We start from the raw sequence: 18,262 nt of genomic DNA, 5'->3' as shown, positions 1-18,262 counted from the left end.
GGGATCAATAACCATTCATTCAGTCCAGCAAAGGTAAAGAAAAGGAGAGTTCACAACAGCGTTCGCACATTTAAAAACAAGATGGAAATAAATCAAATGTATCACTCGGTATAGTAAGTATGAGTGGACTGAATTCTTCCATTAAAAGACCCTAAGACTTTGTTAGAAATCAAATCCTGGTCAACGCTACTTAGAAGAAATATACTTAAAGCAAAGCGATCAAGAAAGATTCAAAATAAAGACGTGGGAAAGGGATACCACACAGATAAACAGAAAGCAGTGGTAATGCTGGTATCCAGTAAGGGGAATTAAAGTTACCGACTGGAAGCGGTGTGAGGATTGCCTGTGAGGGGGTAGGAGGGAACTTTTTGGGTGATGGGAATCTTCTGTACCTTGACTATGGTGGAGGTTGTGTGACTGAATACATTTGTCAAAACTCATAGGATTGTATGCTTAAAATTGATAAAACTTTTTGCATACAAATTACAATACAGTAAAACTGGTTTCAAAAAAGAACAAAATTATAGTAGTTACAAAATTTAAACACTGAATGAAAAAATAGTGATACTGGATACCCTCTCAATTACCCTGTATTATATGTCCCCAAAATGCTATGAAGATAGCAAGCTTTAAAAAAGAGAAAAAATAAAGGGGGTACTTATTTCAATAAATTATAAAAAGAGCAAGAAACCAAAATTAATCAGGAAATATCAAAAGCTGACATGAATGAAATGCAGAACAAACAAAAAGCATGAATTTTAAAAAGTTCTTTAAAAGGGCTAACAAAGAAAGCCTCTTATAAGCGCAAAGAAAGAGAAAAAAGCGCAAAAAATAGACAGGATTAGTTCTGAGAAAGAAAACATGACAGACAGAAGAAAAAATTGAAGAATCAATAAAAGGTGGGATGCCTGGGTGGCTCAGTTGGTTAGGCTTCTGCCTTCGGTTCAGGTCCTGATCTGGGATGAGTCCCGCATCCGGCTCCTTGCTTGGTGAGGGGACTGCTTCTCCCTCTACCTGCAGCTCCGCCTGCTTGTGCTCTTGCACTCTCGCTCGGACAAATAAATAAACAAAATCTTAAAAAAAAAAAAAAGAATTATAAAAAGGTGTAACCTAAAATTCCTCATCGACTAACTTGAAAATTTAGAGGACATGGATACATTTCAGGAAAAATGTGAATGACCAAAACTGGCCCAAGAGAAAGAAGAAAGCTTGACTAGCTCAACCTACCTTAGAAAAAACTAGAAAAAGAAGGTGATTATAGACCTACTTTTGGAAAAGATTGCATTCAAAGGGCACCAGAGCTGAGTTTTATGTAGTCTTTTTTTTTTTTTTTTAATTCATTGAGAGAGGGGAGAGAAAGGGAGAGGAAGAGGGGGAGAGAGAGAGAGAGAGAGGGAAAAAAAGCGGGGGCGGGGCAGAAGGAGAAGGAGAAGCAGATTCCCCACTGAGCGTGGAGCCCAGAATGGGGGTCTGGGGCTCAATCCCAGGACCCTGAGATCATGACCTGAGCCAAAGTCAGATGCTTAATGGACTGGGCCACCCAGGCACCCAAGTTTTATTTATTCTTTTTTTTTTTTTTTAAGATTTTATTTATTCATTTGAAAGAGAGAGCGTGAATTGGGCGAGGGGCAGGGGGAGAAGCAGGCTCTCTGCTGAGGAGGAAGCCCGATGCGGGCCGATCCCAGGACTCCGGGATCATGACCTGAGCCAAAGGCTGATGCTTAACTGCCTGAGCCACCCAGGCACCCCTATGTATTCTTAAATAATGATAATTTCCATGACATTTAGTCTAGTTAAAACTATAGGAAAAGAAGAAAAGCTCCCATATTTAATATTTAGAGCTAGCATAATTTAATACAATTCCTAATAAAAATTCCAAGTAAAAATGAAAAAGAGGAAAATGCTGAACTATAACGAAGACTTTTTACTAAAACCTAACAGCAAATATTGTTCTCAATGGTGAAATACTAAAACTACTTCCAATAAAATAAACATTTAGACGGAGATGCCTGCTATTCCTCTCATTTAACATATCTTGGATGTTTTACCAAATGCAATAAGTCCTTAACCATATTTACATTTTTGTCAAGTAAAGGAACATACGCACAGGTTCTGGGGATTCAGGTGTGAACATTTTGCAGAGGCCCTTAATCTGCCTACCATGCTCTGTCTATATGGATTAGCGCCTCCTGGAGCCGGTGGATTAAAGTAATGAAGATGGTTATAACCTGACTTTCAGGGAGGAGACTTCCTTGACTTCTTGATGTGGCCTGGACTTCACCAAAGTTTACATAGATGAGCCCCTTTCCACACAGCAAACTCTCCCAATGCCCTCGTAGCTGGGCTCCCTCCTCTTGTTCACCTTTACAACCCAGAGCCCTGGAACACACAAAGCAGAGGCCAGGACTGAGCAAGGAGAGGGCTCCACTGTCTGTCCTGCAGGTGCTCCTGTGATATGATACCCGTGGAAAAGCTGAAATGCATAGCGCTGGCCGCTCAGCTCTGGAAAGCCCGCAGCCTCTCCTGACATGAGTTACAGGTGTCCTCCGTGATGTCCAGTCTTGGAAGGTAATGTGAAGGTCAATATTGTAAACATCACGTGGGACACACATGCGGCAGAAGGATCCTGCTCTCACAGCCCAGTCCGAAAAGAAGGCATTGGAAGGGAAAGCAGAGCATCATAAGGGGATGCGGAACCATCACCAAAGGAGCTAAGGAGGACAGAGATGCAGGCCAGGCCTTCGTCACGTACCCGCGCCATTGCGGAAATGCAGTCTAGCTCACTCCAGTTGCCTCTGGGTGCCCTTCTTCTGAAGCCTCTCCAAAGGCCCCTTCAGGCAGCATAGCCATTGATCCTTTTTTTGAGCACATACTAGAAACGTGGTTTGGCATTTTACCGGGCACCTGGGCCATGTTCACTTGTGTACTGGTTCTGAAAACTGGGCGTTATCTACAGTTTACTGAATTCCTGCAAATGTTCCTGCAACTGGTCTACATACGCACTGCCCCCCGACTCGAAGTACCCTGACTGCCCCCACCCACCCCTGCCCCCAGCTGCTCGATATACTCCCACTCAGTCTCACAGGTCCCAGAGGCCCCCAGGGAGTCACCAACTCCCACCATGGTCTGTTATCTGGAGGAAGCCCTGATGGGGGGCTGGGGGAGGGGACCGGGTTGTTGGAAACTTTAATTAAGCAAGGACGGTTAACAGCTGCTGGGTTACCTTAGGAAACAGTGACCCTGAAAAAAGAAATATTTCTATCACCTCTCCCCATGACCTTTTAAGACTTTTCTGCAAATGGCTCCTCCTTCCCTGCCATGGAAAAAAAGAACAGCCATCACAGGCACCCTTCAGCCCACAGAATCCTCTGAGCTCAATCCTTCCAGCAGGCCTTGACATAGAGCTCACCTCACACAGACACCCCAACAGACCACGAAGACCTGAGGATGCATGTTCACACGTGCACACTCACACACATGCATACACCTGCCTCTTCTCCGATGACAAATGTGCTTTCCTACCTCAGTGGGCACTTTCTCTGGGAGGGCTGGGTGGTGCTGTGGGGCCGAGCTCTCAGCAGACCCAAGGGCCCGTTCCAGCGCCCCTCCACACACCATTAGTCATACACTACAGCTGTTAGCATGCGGTGAGGACCTCTTTCCCCTTCCTTTTTCCTCCCCACAGGTGCAGCGTGTGAAGAGGTTCCGCGGGGGCAGATGCCACCCACTGCAAGGGGGTTTTTCCCACCCACATAGCCGGTCTTGTTTCAGCCTCTTTGCACCCGCAGAAGTAAGCCCTTTTGGGGTCATAGGTCGGTAAAAGAATGTTAGGGAGCACATCTGAACCACTGCTCAACAACCCTCCTTCCCCTGCCGGTTTCCCTCCCTTCCATCAGCCAGGCTTTCGCCACCCATGAGGGCCTCCCAGCCCCTGGTCTTCTCCCACAAACACCCCCTTTTTCCTCAGGGCTGGGTATAAAGGGACAATGTTGAGGGTTTTTAAGGTAAGAATTTTAGGAAAGTAAGAAAACAAAACAAAACAAAGCCAAGAAAATATCAAAACCTCAGGTCCAGAGTCTGTGCGCTCAGCACCTAGTCCTGCTCTGTTTCCTTGTCTTCCTTCTAAGAAGCCGCTGCCCTTCTTCATCGCCACCCAACTCCTTGGTTCATCTGCTCTCTGACCCCCCACAAGGGTGCATATAGGGTCATTGCTGCAGGCTTTTCCAAAGGTGCATAAGATTGGGGTTGTCCCTCATCCTCACCCCCAGCCCAGGCCTGTCCCCTAGCCTGTGCCTTCGGGACTCAGCTTGCTGGATCAGCTCAGATGTCGGGACACAGGTCGCCATGAGTCCAGCAGGGGGCGGGATGGGATGAGGAAGGGGCTGATTGGCCAAAGGTGTGATCGGGAGGGAACAAGGGTGGACGAGGCCAGGGCAAGGCTGGGAAGAGGGAATCTAGGGCAGTTCATAGAAGAGAAACAGTGTGGTCCCAGATCCTCTGCATCCTCCAAAGGGCCGCCACATACTCCGGAAGGGCTTTGGAGTGAGAACCTCCCTGCCCGTGAGATCCTCAGCAGCTCCGCAGGACGACAGCAGGAGGGGAGCCGGGTCTATCCTGAAAGCCTCCAAACTGATAGGGAAATGAGCTCCACTCTCTGGGAGCCCATACCTGCTGGGAACCCCAGGATGATGAGGAGCAAAGGCTCCACGCTAGGACCCCCCAGTATGATGGGGAGGATGGAGCCCCACTGTGGAGCAATGACTGGGGAGATCCTGTGGGCTCAGCTGGGCACAAAAGAGCTCTGACAACACATGGATAAGCCTGTGGACAGAGCAGCCAAGAGAAGAGCATAGGGCAAATCAGGGTAGATGAGCAGGGGGACACGCATTTAGAGCCCAGCCCTGCCAAAGTGCATCCGGGACGCATGAAGGGGGGGGGGCACAGGCAGGACGAAGGGACAGGCCTGAGTAGTGATCCGGTGACACCTCCAGGCTCTACCCCCATGTTCTGGACCTCAGTTTCCCATCCGCTGTCCCTCTGGCGGAGGCTCAGGGATGCAATCTGCTTCACTGAACCCATCTGTCTGACACTTGCTGACATCTTCCTCTTTTGTAACTGGAAGTCACAGGGCAAAGCACTAAGCTGTGCAGTCACAGAAGGGACACAGACCCCAAAAGTGTGAAGGGACAGAGGGGAGAGTGTCAAGGGAAGCTTGGGGCTGGTGGAAGAAGGTGGAGACGGGTGGGAGCAGAGGTGCTCAGGGCAATGGCTGAGGCCATCACCTACGCAGACCTGCGGTTCGTGAAGGCTCCCCTGAAGAAGAGCATCTCCAGCCGGTTAGGACAGGGTAAGGGTGCAAGAGGCATCTTCTTGATTTTGCAACCCCATGCTCCCTCATGACCCCACCCCCACTTCCACCTTTTCTCTCCCCTCCAGACCCAGAGACTGATGAGGATGAGGAACTCACCTACGAGAATGTACAAGTGCCCTCAGTCTCAGGTGGCTTGGCTTCTTCTGGAGTAGGGGACAAAGCAGGTACGGAGAGTCCAGAGGATGTATGTTTGACGGGGTGGGGTGTGCATGTGGTGTGTAGTGTGTGTGTGTTGAGCTGGGAGTCCACTGTACTCTTGAGCGTGGTGGGCGGATGGCACAATATCTCTGGGAAAGGAGGGGGTGCTCAGGAAAGAGAAGAATGAGCCCTGGATAAATGGGAGCCAGGCAAGAATAAAGCTCTCAGGGGCAAGGTGGAGGTCCCAATGGGCTCCGAGGAGAGATCAGGGCAGCCCCTGTGGGGAGATGAATTCAAATGGGAAATGGGGAGTCACGGGACAGAGAAAAGGGCAGGGGAGAGGATGAGAGCACTCCCGGGGAGAAGGTTTGGGGCAGGCAGATGTGGGGGGGGGGGCGCTGAGTAAAACCTAAGGGGAGACCCAGGAGGGAGAGGAAGGGGTCCCGGGGGAGAGGATGTAGTAAGACCCAGGAGAGACGCAGGGTCCTGGGGGAGATGCGGGACTCCGGAGAGTGCTAACGGTGTCCCAGAGCATCTCAGGGTGTCGCAGAAGGCATCTCGGGCCAGGCTGGAGAGGGAGAGGGAGAGGGGGAGAGGGCGGAAAGAAGGGGAATTTCCCGGGGCTTCCTATCCCCTGACTGGAGTCGCCGCGGGTCCTCAGGGCTCCAGTCAGGGCAGCCAGCCGCGTCCTGGAGCTCCGTGACGTCACCCGCTGCCGGGAGGCTCCTCGCGGGTGAGTACGAGCCCTCCCCGCCGGCGCGCGCCCCCAGCGGCCCGGCAGGCGCTCGGGCACGCGGGGCGGGGCCTCGGGCCGGGCGGCTTCTCCCACCTCGCGGACCCCGCCAGGCTGCGCGGGGTGGCCCCCAAGCACGTGCTGTCGGGGTCCCAGCGGGGCTGGTGCTGGGCCCGGCTGTGTGCGGGTCCCGTACCCAGAGTGAGCCCGGCCTGAGCGGGCCGCCCGAGACCCTTCCCTGCCTCTTTGACCCCCATACCCATATGTATCATTCCCACAGGTTGACCCAGATCCTCCCTCCTCCCCGCTTACGGTGGTCCCCATTCACGTACCCCCGTCCTCTGTCTCCGGCTGAGATTTAGTTCCCACCCTACAAGGTAGCGCCCCTCAATCCTTACCAGTAATGATCCCAGCCCTTGTTCTGAAACATCTTCCTTCCACTACCCACGGAAATTCACTACGCGACAAAGCCCACCATGCCCGCACCACATCCTCTGAGGGGTGCTCTTTCCCATGAATATCCCCCACCCACCAGCCCCTCAGTCTGTAAACTTTCCTGGGGCTCTCTGCCTTCATCCCACTGTCTCCCTAAGGCCGTGCAGCCTGTACGCAGTACCTGTTTCTCGGCCTGCTCCTCACCTGCCTGCTGTTAGGGGTGGCCGCCATCTGCCTGGGAGTGCGCTGTGAGTATGGCTGTCCCCCATTTCCCATTTATCCCAAGCAAGTTTCTCCCCTACTCTCCCCAAACAGCTGCCCTTCCTCTGGGCAGGGCCAAAGTCACTACAGCCACATCCTTAGCTTTTCGTCCAGTTTCCAGCCAGGTCTGTTTTAGAGTACCGTGTCTTCCTAAATTGTCCTTACCCAATCCAGTACCTCCTTAAGCTTTAGGCAGTCAGAGCTTATATTTCAGCCTGTTTTGCAAAAATTTGCAAGAACAGAAAAAGGACTGACGCTGAAGTCTCAGGGCACCAGGGCATGGCTGAAGATGTCCTCCAAATCTCTCATTATGGCCGAACAGATCTGCAAGTGTCTCAGCAGCTCCAGCAGACGAACAAGGTTCTGGAAGCCACTAACAGCAGCCTGAGACAGCAGCTCCACCTAAAGATAACCCAGCTGGGGAAGAGGGAAGAGGATCTGCAGGGGTCCAGGAGGGAACTAGCCCTGAGTCAGGAAGCACTACAGGAGGAACAGAGGGTTTGCCAGGCTACCCAAGAGCAGTTACAGGCCTGCCAGTCTGAGAGGGAGAAGACAAAGGAAGCCTTGCAAAGTGAGGAGGTGCAGAGGACGACCTTGGAGCAGAGGCTGAGCAGCATGCGGGACGCACTGAAGCCCATATTCACATGCCCCTTGGCAGGTACCTGGTCTGGGAGAGGAGAGATGGGAGGGTCTGCTGTGAGGGATGGATCGAAGTGAGGAGACGGAGTCGTGGCAGCGGTCTGTCAGGGGGCCATTGAGTAGTTGAGGAAAGGGATAGCAAATGAGAGTGGCGGCCAACAGAGAGGAGGATCAGGCTGTATTCTGGATTTAGGGCGACTCACCCAGCTCTAAGGCAGACCCTGTAGGTGAAGGAGAATGGCAGCCGGCAATGCAGACCACACTGTCCAAAGCACCAAGCTCAGGGCTCTGCCCTTGGTATCAGTGTCAAAGATCTGGGAACCCCGGAATTGGGATGTGGAATTGGTTGTTTGCACATTTTTCTAAAGAGAGGGTCTGTAGCTTTATTTCTCCCTACATCTGAGATTCCCCAAGGGTTAAGAGTTACTGATTGATGAGGCACAGTCTGGGGGTGGGGCAAGGTAGCTGAAGCTCTCAAGCGTGGGTGGCACTCACAATGAGGTGGGTGGGGGTGATGTGGGGTAGGGAGCTGGGGTGGAGAGTTCATCTATTTTGAAGGCAGGAGCTCAGGCAGTATGTGGGCATGAGGGAGGGGGCCACATAAAAGGGGAGAGGCTGTGCCAGAAGTAGGCTGAGGTTTGAGGCAGGGAGCCAAGCCCAAGGCGACTGGAATGTTCATGGACTGGTTACCTATGGTCCAGGTTAGGCTCCGTCTAGCTCAGGGGGCATTGGGATACTCCCCCAAGGCTTAAGTGGAGAGTTGATATGCAGACACCCCCAACCCTCCTGTCTTTAGCCTTCTCATTCTCTGTGACCCTCAGTCCCAGGCAGTGCTGCCACCCATTTCCTCAGCTGCACCCCAGACCTCAGCATCCTGAACTGCTCTTCTGCCGGAAGGCCAGTTTCAGACCTCCACTCTGACCACAGCTGCCTCCTCCAGGCTTTCCCCACGCTTCTTCTTCAACCTCATTGAGGCCTCCAACCCACTGTCTCCCGTTTCCTCCCTTTGCCTCGGCTGTCACTTCTCTCTGCCCATCTTGGCTTCTGGGGCCCATCACTTCAGCTGCTCGTTCCTTTGTTCTGTTGTCCTTCTGGTGCACCAGAGTGGCACTGTCTCGACTCTGGATGAACTGCCCCCTTTGCCCCTGCCTGCACCCAGGTGTGCCATATTGTGCCATCATTCTGCTTGGTGCCACCAAAACTCTAGTCTGAACCTCAGCCCGTTCGTCGGTGCTGCCTGGCAGCTGTGCATTTGGCTTGTTCTCCGTGATAGCTCCGTACCCCACCACCCTCTCTCTTGCTTTTAGCAGGTGCCGTACTCCCTCAGAAGAATTCCTTCCATTTTCCACCACTGAGTCTATATATCCATTCACATTTTTGCCCACCCCCATCTTTTGCATGGATCACTGCAACAGCTTGCTGCATTGTTGGTCCTAAACATCCCTCTCCCCTCCCGCCTCCCCATCCACTTGCCATGTGGCAGCCAGGGTAATCCTTTTAAAAAAAAATCTGATCATTCCAGTTAATTAATTACATCAAACGTTATGGACTACATACTATACGTCCAAGCACCGTGCCCAAGCACTTCGGATGGACAGTGAACAACAATCCTCTATGTAAAACCCTACATTGCTTACTCTTCCCTGTAATATGAAAATAAAAAAAATCCTTAGCCTGGCTTCCAAGGTCCCTGCCTACCTTTTTCAGCATACCACTTACCCTCTCACCCTCTTCCATTTGGCCACACTGACTTTGTATTCCTTTTAATTGCCACAGGACAGAGGGTAGCTGGGTGAGGACATGAGACAATGTAGACAGAAGAGAGGGAGCTGGGGAAGGAGGAAGGATCTTTGAGTGCCGCAGGTAGGACTCCTGGAACAAAGCAATGAGAGAGGTGGCTTGGGATCAGGAGCACAGACTGGGGTACACGCTGTGAAAGAAAGAGAGATATTTGTTGCTTAGAGGTAGTCAGGGACAGAGGAACAGAGAAGAGACAGATTTTGGGGTGGGAGGGAAATGGAGAGAGTTCACATCAAGTGTCTGACAATTTCAGCAGAACAGGAGCCAAGGGTATTACTTGTGGAAGAGTGGAGAGAGGGAAGAAGGTGGCTAGCAGCTTGGAGGGTGTGGGCAAGTTTTGAATATGCATCGAGGAATGCTTTAGGGAGCAACTGAGACGATTAAGAGGCCAATTGAACACTTATGGGGGGCCCAGGGAGGTCAGCCAAAGTGTAGGGGGGGAGACTGCAATCATTCAGAAATTGGGAATAGTACCACCACCCTATTAAAATAAGCCTCCCAGACTGTTAAGGAGTGATGTTGTGAGTACTAAGACTTTTACTAAATATACATTGGAATGGCATTACCAGGGGAGGCCGGAGACGGATCACAAAGATGAAGGGCTAGAAATCAGTGAAGGTGCTGGGACTAGACCGAGGGGAACTGTTAACGACCGGACCCAGGAATCGTCACTTTTGTCCCAAATGGGGAGATCTCCCTCCTGGGTCTGGGCTGACCTGTCACATTCTTTCTGGTTTATAGATAACTGCTGTCCTGTGGGCTGGATACTGAACGAGAGGAGCTGCTTTTACATCTCATATGTGGAGAGAACTTGGGAGGAGAGCCAAAACCACTGTAAATCTCTGTCCTCTGACCTGGCCACATTCAATGACATTTCTTATTCTTTTTCAGTAAGCATACCTTGTTTGCAGATTGTAGTGGGTACTGTAAGGTAGAGGGATATATGTCATCGAGTCAGGAACGGCAGTGCGTACAGGGCACGCGCTCCTTTTCCGTGCGGCTTCTCAGCACAGCACTCCAGGTGGCCCCTACCAACCGGCCAGAGTTGGCACGAGAGTTGAAGCTCATGAACCATCTTTATTTTTACGTTTCTCATCTCAGCTTTCTGGTCAACTCTCCAGGGCTGCTTAATAGCTTCTTTGACTCTTATGCCCTCTCAGGCAGAGAGGTCCCATATCTGGTGGGCTGGGTTGTTGGGACTGGGTCCATATGAACAGAGCAGCCCATGGAAACAATTCCCCTTCAAAGGCTGGCAGAAATTCTTAGCCAGCTGGGAGATGAACTGAAGGGTGAGCCGCATCTGCAAGGTGGCACTAGGAGGCCGCAGGGACAGGTCACCGACGGGCTGATGTCTTGTGCCAGACAGTCCTCTTGTCAAAGCTCCAAGACCTCCCTGTAGTGCTCATTTTCTTCCATCGGCCCACATCCCCTCCTCCCTACACTGCCCCCCCTCCATTGGAATATTTCTTATCATTCTCCACATACCTCTCGTCTCTCTGAATCTCCCCTCAGGTTACAAACCCCAACAGCGCGAGGAAGATGTTGACACAAATTAATCCACCTGGTTCATTTTGGGCTGTTTACGGCTTTGCTAAGAGGTGGCAGCAGGCTGATGGTAAAAGAGTCCTTGGGTAAGTCTGTGAGGACTTCTGGGCATATTCAACTTCGTAATTCCTTCATAAAGACATAGTAATGAGATTCCCCTCCAGCTCCCAAAGTTTTGGGAGGTCCTGCTCCCAAAATCCTTTTACAAGTCAGTATTGTAACTGCCTACTCGTCCATTTCCTTTCCTTGACTCTGTAGGATAGTCTTCTTCTCTGGCGCCTTCCCAGTACCTGGCAGTCCCAGGCACTTTTTTAAGTTACTAGGTTGGGACCTATGTCATCTTTCTCTCAGAGGGAGAAGCTGAGGCTTTAGCTAGGACTTTACCAGCTCATGAACCCTGGCATTCTAACTTCCCATCTCTTGACAAGGCTACCCAAACTGAGGTGGCACTTTCTCACTCAGGGCCTCTTGGGGCACTAGTTGCCTCAGGGAAGTAAGGGAGCAGTGGGATAACTTTGAAGATCAACTCCAGGGACCCTGAAACAGGGGAGTCATCTCCTATGTTCCCTATGGAATTTCCATCTTTAATATCTTGGGTGATTTTTCCCTCCCCTGGTCCTAAATCCTCTTTGAGTTAGAGTAGACATCTGTCCCTGAACCATACCTAAACATGGCCTTAGGCAAGCAGGGCAGGTTAGGACTTCATTGTGTTTAATGCAGGGCAAGGGGAGAGAATGAAGGGTGGGAGAGGAGGGGCAGAGCTTATCCCAGTTCTACCTCACCAATCTTTAGGTATTATGGTCAAAGCTCAAGATGTTACAAGGTACAAAGCAACTGGCCAAAAATACAGCAGGAGGACTGTACTAATCGCCTTCCCTGCATCTGTGAGATGGCAGCTTTCAAGAATCCAGATAGGGACCACTTTTTGCCCTGAGTTGGGTAAGCATGACACAGATCAACTGAGGCGTGGGAGTTGGGGAACAGGGAGGGAGAGGAACTCAGAGCAGGGGCTCAGAAGCCAGGGGTAAAACTTATTCCTGAGTGTGACGGTCACCTCTACAGCCTTCAGGGTCTCAGTCTGCTTATGTAAGGGGGGATCGGGCAGGAAAGGTCTGGAACTGAAGGGAGGCTGGTGATGTGGCCGTCCAGGGAGGTGGGATAAGCTGGATGAGGGTTCTTAGTAACAGTCAGCTGCAGAGCTCACTGGTGCTTTACTCTTATAGGTACTCATGCCAACAAGAGCCTGTACCCTTCCCCCCTAACTGCAGTCTGCAGGTCCTAAGATCATCTCCCTCCGGCGTCCCCTTACTCTGCCTGGGCAGTGCCCAGCCAACGGCTGATCCATGCCCAACACTTCTAGCCAGCCTGCTGCCTGCTTGAAATCCTGCCCCAGAAACTGGACTGTTCCAGGGAAACGGGTGAAGAAGTCGCTAGAAGAGATTTTGGCCTCCCCAAGAACTTCCCACAGTGGAATTGCAGGGGGGTGGAGGAGGGCGCATGGGCTGAGTGGATAGGGGCAGCCCGGAGCCAGCCAGGCAGTTTTATTGAAATTTTTTTAAATAATTTGCACGTGTTAGTCTCATGTGTCAGCAATGCTTTGTCTGGTTCAGTGATCGCCCACGGGAGAGCAAGCCCAGGGGCTAGATAGGAAATGTTCTGTCCCTTGAGTCCATGCTGAGGTTCCCCTACATGGGGAGAAGAGCCGGTCAGCCCATCTGGGGCTGGCACTGTCCAACATGTGTGCTCTGTCCTTACGGGGCATCCTGAAGGCCAAAGTTGGAGGCCAGAGACCACAGGCCCCACTGCTAAGAGCGCGCCCCGGGCAGCTGCAGGCCGGGTGTGGGAGGCTTGGCATGGTGCCCTCGGTGGCAGAGCAGACTGCCCGCCTCACAGTTCAGGTTGCGGTAGCGGGCAACAGCTGGTGTGGGGCGGGGGCACATCGATAGGAAGCCAAAGCTAAAAGGGCCAAGACAGCAGCCAGGGCAGGGCAGCCCCTCATCAGACTCCCGGGGAGCTGAAGGGGGTGGCGAGGGTTCTGTCCGCTCCAGGGCTGCTGCCCGGGGCAGGCTATGCTGGGCCCGGTTCCACGGCTCCCCAGCCCAGCCTTGTGGGGAGTTCACCACCACAGCTGGGGGGTTGTTGTTAAGAGCAGGTCCTGATCTAGGGGACCAGGGCTGGGAGGCCGAGGAACAAGTGCTGATGAAGTTGTCTGTGGCCACAGCCAGGGGCAGCTGGGGAGCCGGTCCTGGGGGTTCTGGCTCAGGGCTACTGCCCTCACACTCCATTCTTTCTTCAGCCGAGGGGCCCACACTGGGAGGGCCAGGACCTGGCAGTGCTGTCTCCATACGTCGGGGGAGCTCAGGGGATGATGGGAGCGAGCGGCAGCGACGGGCAGGTGTCCCAGGCTGGACCAGGGTCTCTGGAGTGGTCACCAAGGGCAACTGTATGGAGGGCAGTGGTGATGGTGGAACAAGGGGCAGGGGGGCGACCGGCTTGCTGGGTGTGTCCAACAGCTTGATCTTGCCTCCCCGGAGGTCTTCCCGGAGTGAGAAGGGGTTGACTCGAGTCAGATTGTCCCCCCAAGTCGGGGGGGATTCTGGTGATGGGGGCAGGAAGAGGTCTGACCGGCTTCGGGAAAGCCGGGGGTCTGGCCTAGGAAGTGTGGCAGAGGGACCCCCTCTTGAAACAGACCCTGTAGACAGAGAAGTCTGTGGTTACTGTTCTCAGCATTGATCATGGCTCCTTGAGGCCTCATTATTCACCAGGAGGCTGGTGGGACTAGAGCTCACAAAAGGGAGTCCGCTGGGTAGTTTGGACAGGGGGAGATGTCACCTCTAGCCCTCCTTTACCTCTTCTTTCCTTCTTCCCCTCCCTTGGCTCTAGAATTTGAAAATATCTTATTTGAGATGTCCTTTCACAACCCCCCCCCCACCTTACAATTAATAAATACACTTAGTCTTAATCCCCTGAGTTCTGAGGAAGAGGCAAAAGGAATTCAGTTGGGTCAAGGTCATGCTCACTTACTCTGATTGTGTGTCAGTGGAGCTCTGGTGAGGGGGGCTGGCTCAGGCAGCTGCTCCAGGATCCATTCCAGGTGCTGGGTGATTTCAGTGAAGGGAGCACGAGTGCTAGGTTCCATCTGATGGGTAGAGACAGGGACAGCTTCACTCAGTGCTCCAAAAGAGGGTCCCTATATTTTCCTCCCACCACTTGGAGCAGAAGGGCCTTGCCAGCTGATGGATGGGGGTGGTGGGCAGGGAGAGAGAGGCTCTTACATTGCAGCAGTGGATGGCCAGGAGCAGGAAGGGCAGTGGGCAGTCATCCCCTACCAGGGTCCGGAAAGCAGGCACATCCAGGCCAAAGTCCTGTGGGGACAGAGAGGAGGAGGCCTTCAAGTCAGTCTTCCTTGGGTTCTCCTTCTGACCCCCAATCAGACCTCAACCTCCAGGGAACCCTCCTTGGTTAGGAGCTCCAGTCTGGAGCTCCCCCTTTTCAAACCTGGAGGCATCATTCACCTCAGTTCGGGGTAGGTAATCTGGGTCCGCAGGTACTCGCGCAATGAGCTCACAGAGGACAATCCCAAAGGCAAAGACATCGGCCTGGTGGGAAGGAGAGAATGTCAGCGGGAGGAACCCACGGTTTTCACGTCAGAATTTTGTCAGAATTTGGGGGAAGTCTTGATAGTTTCATGCATTGGAGGGGTGCCTATGAGAGGTCAACGGGGAATTTGGGGGTCTCCTAAATATTCAGTATGGCTGTTAAAGAACTTGGAATGGGGCCTTATAAAGTATCTCAAGGGTCTCTGGAAGGCCTTGGAATCTAAAGGATCGATGTCTTACCTTCTCATCATACAGCTCACCCCGCAACACTTCTGGAGCCATCCAGTATGGGGAACCTACCACGGCCAATGGCTCCTTTCTTGCCCCTTCCCTGCAGGGGTAGGGGCAGAGTGATCAGAGACATCCCACTCAGATAACCCCCCTAAACAAAAGGGGATGAGGTCAGCCCCCTCCCCACTCCAAATGAAATGTCTCTGGGGGCTTCACTTAGATAGGACCTCCTAGAAAGTTTGGGGGGGGGGGCACAGGGGCATTCACCTCACCTATACACAGGAATCTTTTCAGCCAGCCCGAAGTCACCCACAACAGCCGTGAATCCTCGGTCTTCCCGTCGGATGAGACAGTTCTGACATACATATAGCATCCCCACACACCCATCACCTTCTATTCTCTATCTCCCAATATATACCCCAATGCCCTGTCACTTCAGAGTAACCCCAACCCTCTCTGATCTCCCAGTTCTCCAATGCACCCCAATCTTTCAACATCATCTATCACTCCAAACATATCGTGGTACTCGGCCCCTCAGAGCTTCCCCTCCCCCCAGTCCCCATTCTCCAGGGCCTTGCTACTCCAAAATCCTAACATGTCTACTATCCACATTCCAACATCTGTGGGCCGGTTACAATGTAATAGCCTCAAATCCCCTTTCATGCCTCCACCCACCTGGCCAGCCTACCTTGGATGTCAGGTCTCGGTGGAATACACCTTTGGCATGCAGGTACCGCAGGCCACGGGCAATGTCCAGAGCCAGGTGGAGCCTGACAGGCCAGGACAGGGGTTCCGGGGAGCTGAGCAGCTGTTCCAGGGTCCCCCCATTCATATACTGGGGCATAGGGGGGAGAAGGGGAATGAATGTCAAGGTTTCCGCCTGTACTCTAGGTCTCCCACTTATAAGCCAGGAGACACTCAGGAGGATCACAAAGGTCAGAAGGGTCAGTCTGTGCTCCTGGTTCCCCCACTCATATTCTAGGGCTGTCCTGTTCAAGGCATTGCAACTATTTAAATTACTAAGTTTAAACAAAATTAAACATTTAGTTCCGCAGTCACACTGGTCATATTTCTACTGCTCCCTAGCCACATGTAGCTATAGAACATTTTCATCACTGCAGAAAGTTCTATTGGACAGCATTGTGCAAAGAGAGAATGTGGCCAACTGAGGCATTTTATTTGTGGTTAGCCCAAAGGGAAGTTCAGGGAAGCGTCTCATGGGAGGAGGTCCTGCTGCCTCTCATTATTCCTCTGTAGATGCACTGGGCGCTGACTCCCTCTCCCCTTGGTGGTGGTGGGGGTCCCCTCCTTCCTGGCCCATCCTCACCTCTGTAAGAGCGTGCAGCTGCCCCTGGTGCACACACACCCCCATGAACCTGGAAGAGGATGGGGAAGATAGGAGGGTAGGCTGTAAGAGTCCAGGCCCCTCTATAGTTCCCACTTTTCCCGCGGGATCTTTCCTCTTCTCCCAGCAAGCTTCTCAGCAAGCGGCTGGGGCCGCTCACCTTAGGATGTTGGGGTGTCGGAGCCGGTTCATCAGCTGCACTTCCCGTAGCGTGTTTCCCCGGTTACTGGGGAGTCTGTTCATTTTCAGCACCATGACTTGCCCTGACTGTCGGTGCCTAACCTGGGGGCGGCATAGGTTCGCGAGTCCCGGTCAGATCCGCCAGGTCGCACGGGTCCCCCTAGTTCCAGCCTCGCGTCTAAGGCTCGGACCCGCCCCTCTGCCCTCTCTGCTGATCCTACCTTGTAGACCTCAGAGAAGAAGCCGGCCCCGATCTTCTCGGCGCAGTGGAAATCGTCCACGCGCGCCAGGCTGGACACGGCGCTGCGGAGAGCCCGGTAGGAGGAGGGGCGGCCCCGGCCCGGGCCTCCACCCGTGCCCCCCGGTCCCGGGGGCCCCTCCCCCGGCGCCTCTCCCGGCCCTGGCCCAGGGCCCCGCAGTGGGGGCCGTTCCCCGGCCATGGCCGGGCCCCCAGCCCGGGCCTGCCTCACATGGCAGGGTCGCCAGGGCCCGGGCAGGCCGCGCTTGCCATGGGCGTGCGCCCAGCCAGATCCGGGACGCCGGGGCTCCCGCTCCCGCCCTGGAGAATGGAAGATCCGCGGAAGATCTTGGGCCCGCCCCCGCCGCGCCGGCTTGCAGGGCCTGGGTAGACGCCGCTCCGCTTTGCTCTGCGCAAGGCCTGGGCCTGGGCCTGGGCCGGGCGGTGGCGGTGGCTCTCCTGGGCGCCGGCGGGCAGGCGGGCGGGCTCCCCGCAGGCGGAGGCGGGCTGGCTGGCGGGCGGGCGGCCGCTGCTCCGCTTAGCCGCTGGGGCTCGGGCTCCGCGGCCTGCCGGGGGCGGGGCTGAGCCGGGCCTCCGCTTAACTCCTTCCAGCCCGGCCCACGGGCAGCGGCCACGCCCCCTCAGGTACGCAACCCCCAACCGGTGGCCGCGACACTCTAGGCGAGTGGGTCTGGGACGTCGGGGCCAAATAAGTTCGGGCCCGAGCTGAATAACTGAAGGGACTTATGGGCTGACTGTGCGTACGCGCAGCTCAAATGTCTTTTAGCTGCCCTGTGAGTCCTTTCTCTCCTCCCACCCTCAGGCCACTGTCTGAGGAGAGCCGGGCTCAGGAAGCCGCCGGATTCCTGGGCTCCGTGGGCCAGCAGGGCAGAAAAGTAGACCCTTCAGGGTCAGACACAATCGGAGGTAGCCCAGCAACCTGCCTACCTTCCCGGCCTCCGCTCTGGCTCAGCCTACCCATTTCCCAGGTCTCGACCCCTACACCTCTGGATTCCCTGACACCTTCTCCCCTCTCGGGAGGTTGTGATGCCTCAGGCCTGTATAGTGAGCCCGTGGCCAGCCCGTCCCAGGTGTGGCCCCACACCTCCTTACTCCATCCCGCCTCCCTCGAATAAAGTTCAAAGGAAAAGAGGAGTATCCGCCCGGTGACCACCCAGCCTGAACCTTCCTCTTACTCTTTCCTCCAAACTGCCCTATCTCTCTGCAGAAAAGCCTCCACCTGCCCGGAAGCCCCTCCTTCCGTGGGATCCCACCCCTCGGCAAAACCCCGCCCCTCCAGGAGCCCTTCCCTTCGGAGACCCCCCCCCACCCCTTCAGAGGAACCGTTCCTCAGTACGGTACTGCCGCCGTCGGTGTGTACCAGAACCCCTCAGTGCAACACCCCTCTGTCTGTTCCTCCCACACAATGAGACCCCCCCCCCCCCTCAGAGTGACTCCGCCGGTCACTGTGACCCCTCCTCTCAACGTGACTCCTCCCCTCAGTGTGGCCCAGCCCTTATCAGTGTGACCCCTCTCAGAAGGTTCCGCCCTCCACCTCGTAGGAATCCAGAGTGCCCCCTCAGGCTGGAGGAGGAGCTGCAGCTGGCCTCTTTTAAGTCGGCGCTGGGCCCTGAATGCGCACGCACTGCGCACCCGCCTTACCCAACGCTTCCGGTTCTCCGCTGGCTCCTCCCCCCGGGCGTCGGTGAAATAGCCAATTATCGCCAGGGATGAGTGACGTCGCTCG

The 18,262-nt window shown here is 54.1% G+C and overlaps 2 protein-coding genes across 2 annotated transcripts; one reads left to right on the top strand and one right to left on the bottom strand.

The window, feature by feature from the left end:
* The first annotated feature begins 5,061 nt into the window (after positions 1 to 5,061).
* On the top strand, positions 5,062 to 12,346 carry CD72 (CD72 molecule). Its single transcript, XM_026506283.4, has 9 exons — positions 5,062 to 5,347; positions 5,437 to 5,535; positions 6,171 to 6,242; positions 6,836 to 6,925; positions 7,261 to 7,596; positions 10,119 to 10,267; positions 10,890 to 11,008; positions 11,715 to 11,861; positions 12,146 to 12,346. Exons 1-8 carry the CDS (start codon positions 5,266 to 5,268, stop codon positions 11,854 to 11,856), a joined length of 1,089 nt encoding a protein of 362 aa, XP_026362068.1. The 5' UTR covers positions 5,062 to 5,265; the 3' UTR covers positions 11,857 to 11,861; positions 12,146 to 12,346.
* Positions 12,347 to 12,448: 102 nt separating this feature from the next.
* TESK1 (testis associated actin remodelling kinase 1) lies at positions 12,449 to 17,726 on the bottom strand. The gene is made up of 10 exons (XM_026506282.4): positions 16,499 to 17,726; positions 16,258 to 16,379; positions 16,080 to 16,128; positions 15,441 to 15,587; positions 15,025 to 15,107; positions 14,762 to 14,852; positions 14,438 to 14,521; positions 14,198 to 14,287; positions 13,947 to 14,061; positions 12,449 to 13,614 (listed from the first exon to the last, which is right to left on the bottom strand). The coding sequence occupies exons 1-10, from the start codon at positions 16,715 to 16,717 to the stop codon at positions 12,728 to 12,730; spliced, it is 1,887 nt and encodes a 628-aa protein (XP_026362067.2). The 5' UTR covers positions 16,718 to 17,726; the 3' UTR covers positions 12,449 to 12,727.
* Between the last annotated feature and the right edge of the window lie 536 nt (positions 17,727 to 18,262).

The sequence above is a fragment of the Ursus arctos genome, unplaced genomic scaffold (genome assembly GCF_023065955.2).
Source record: "Ursus arctos isolate Adak ecotype North America unplaced genomic scaffold, UrsArc2.0 scaffold_18, whole genome shotgun sequence".
In the NCBI taxonomy this organism is placed as follows: Eukaryota; Metazoa; Chordata; class Mammalia; order Carnivora; family Ursidae; genus Ursus; species Ursus arctos.
The sequence above is the reverse complement of the archived record's forward strand: the minus strand, read 5'-3'. Positions and strand labels throughout refer to the sequence as shown.

Coding starts and splice junctions, on each gene's coding strand:
- TESK1 (XM_026506282.4), bottom strand. CDS start 16,717: ATGGCCGGGGAACGGCCCCCACTGCGGGGCCCTGGGCCAGGGCCGGGA. Junction 16,380..16,498: donor TCTTCTCTGAGGTCTACAAG/GTAGGATCAGCA, acceptor TGCCGCCCCCAG/GTTAGGCACCGACAGTCAGG. Junction 15,588..16,079: donor AGCTGCACGCTCTTACAGAG/GTGAGGATGGGC, acceptor CCTATGCCCCAG/TATATGAATGGGGGGACCCT.
- CD72 (XM_026506283.4), top strand. CDS start 5,266: ATGGCTGAGGCCATCACCTACGCAGACCTGCGGTTCGTGAAGGCTCCC. Junction 6,926..7,260: donor CATCTGCCTGGGAGTGCGCT/GTGAGTATGGCT, acceptor ATGGCCGAACAG/ATCTGCAAGTGTCTCAGCAG. Junction 11,009..11,714: donor GATGGTAAAAGAGTCCTTGG/GTAAGTCTGTGA, acceptor ACCAATCTTTAG/GTATTATGGTCAAAGCTCAA.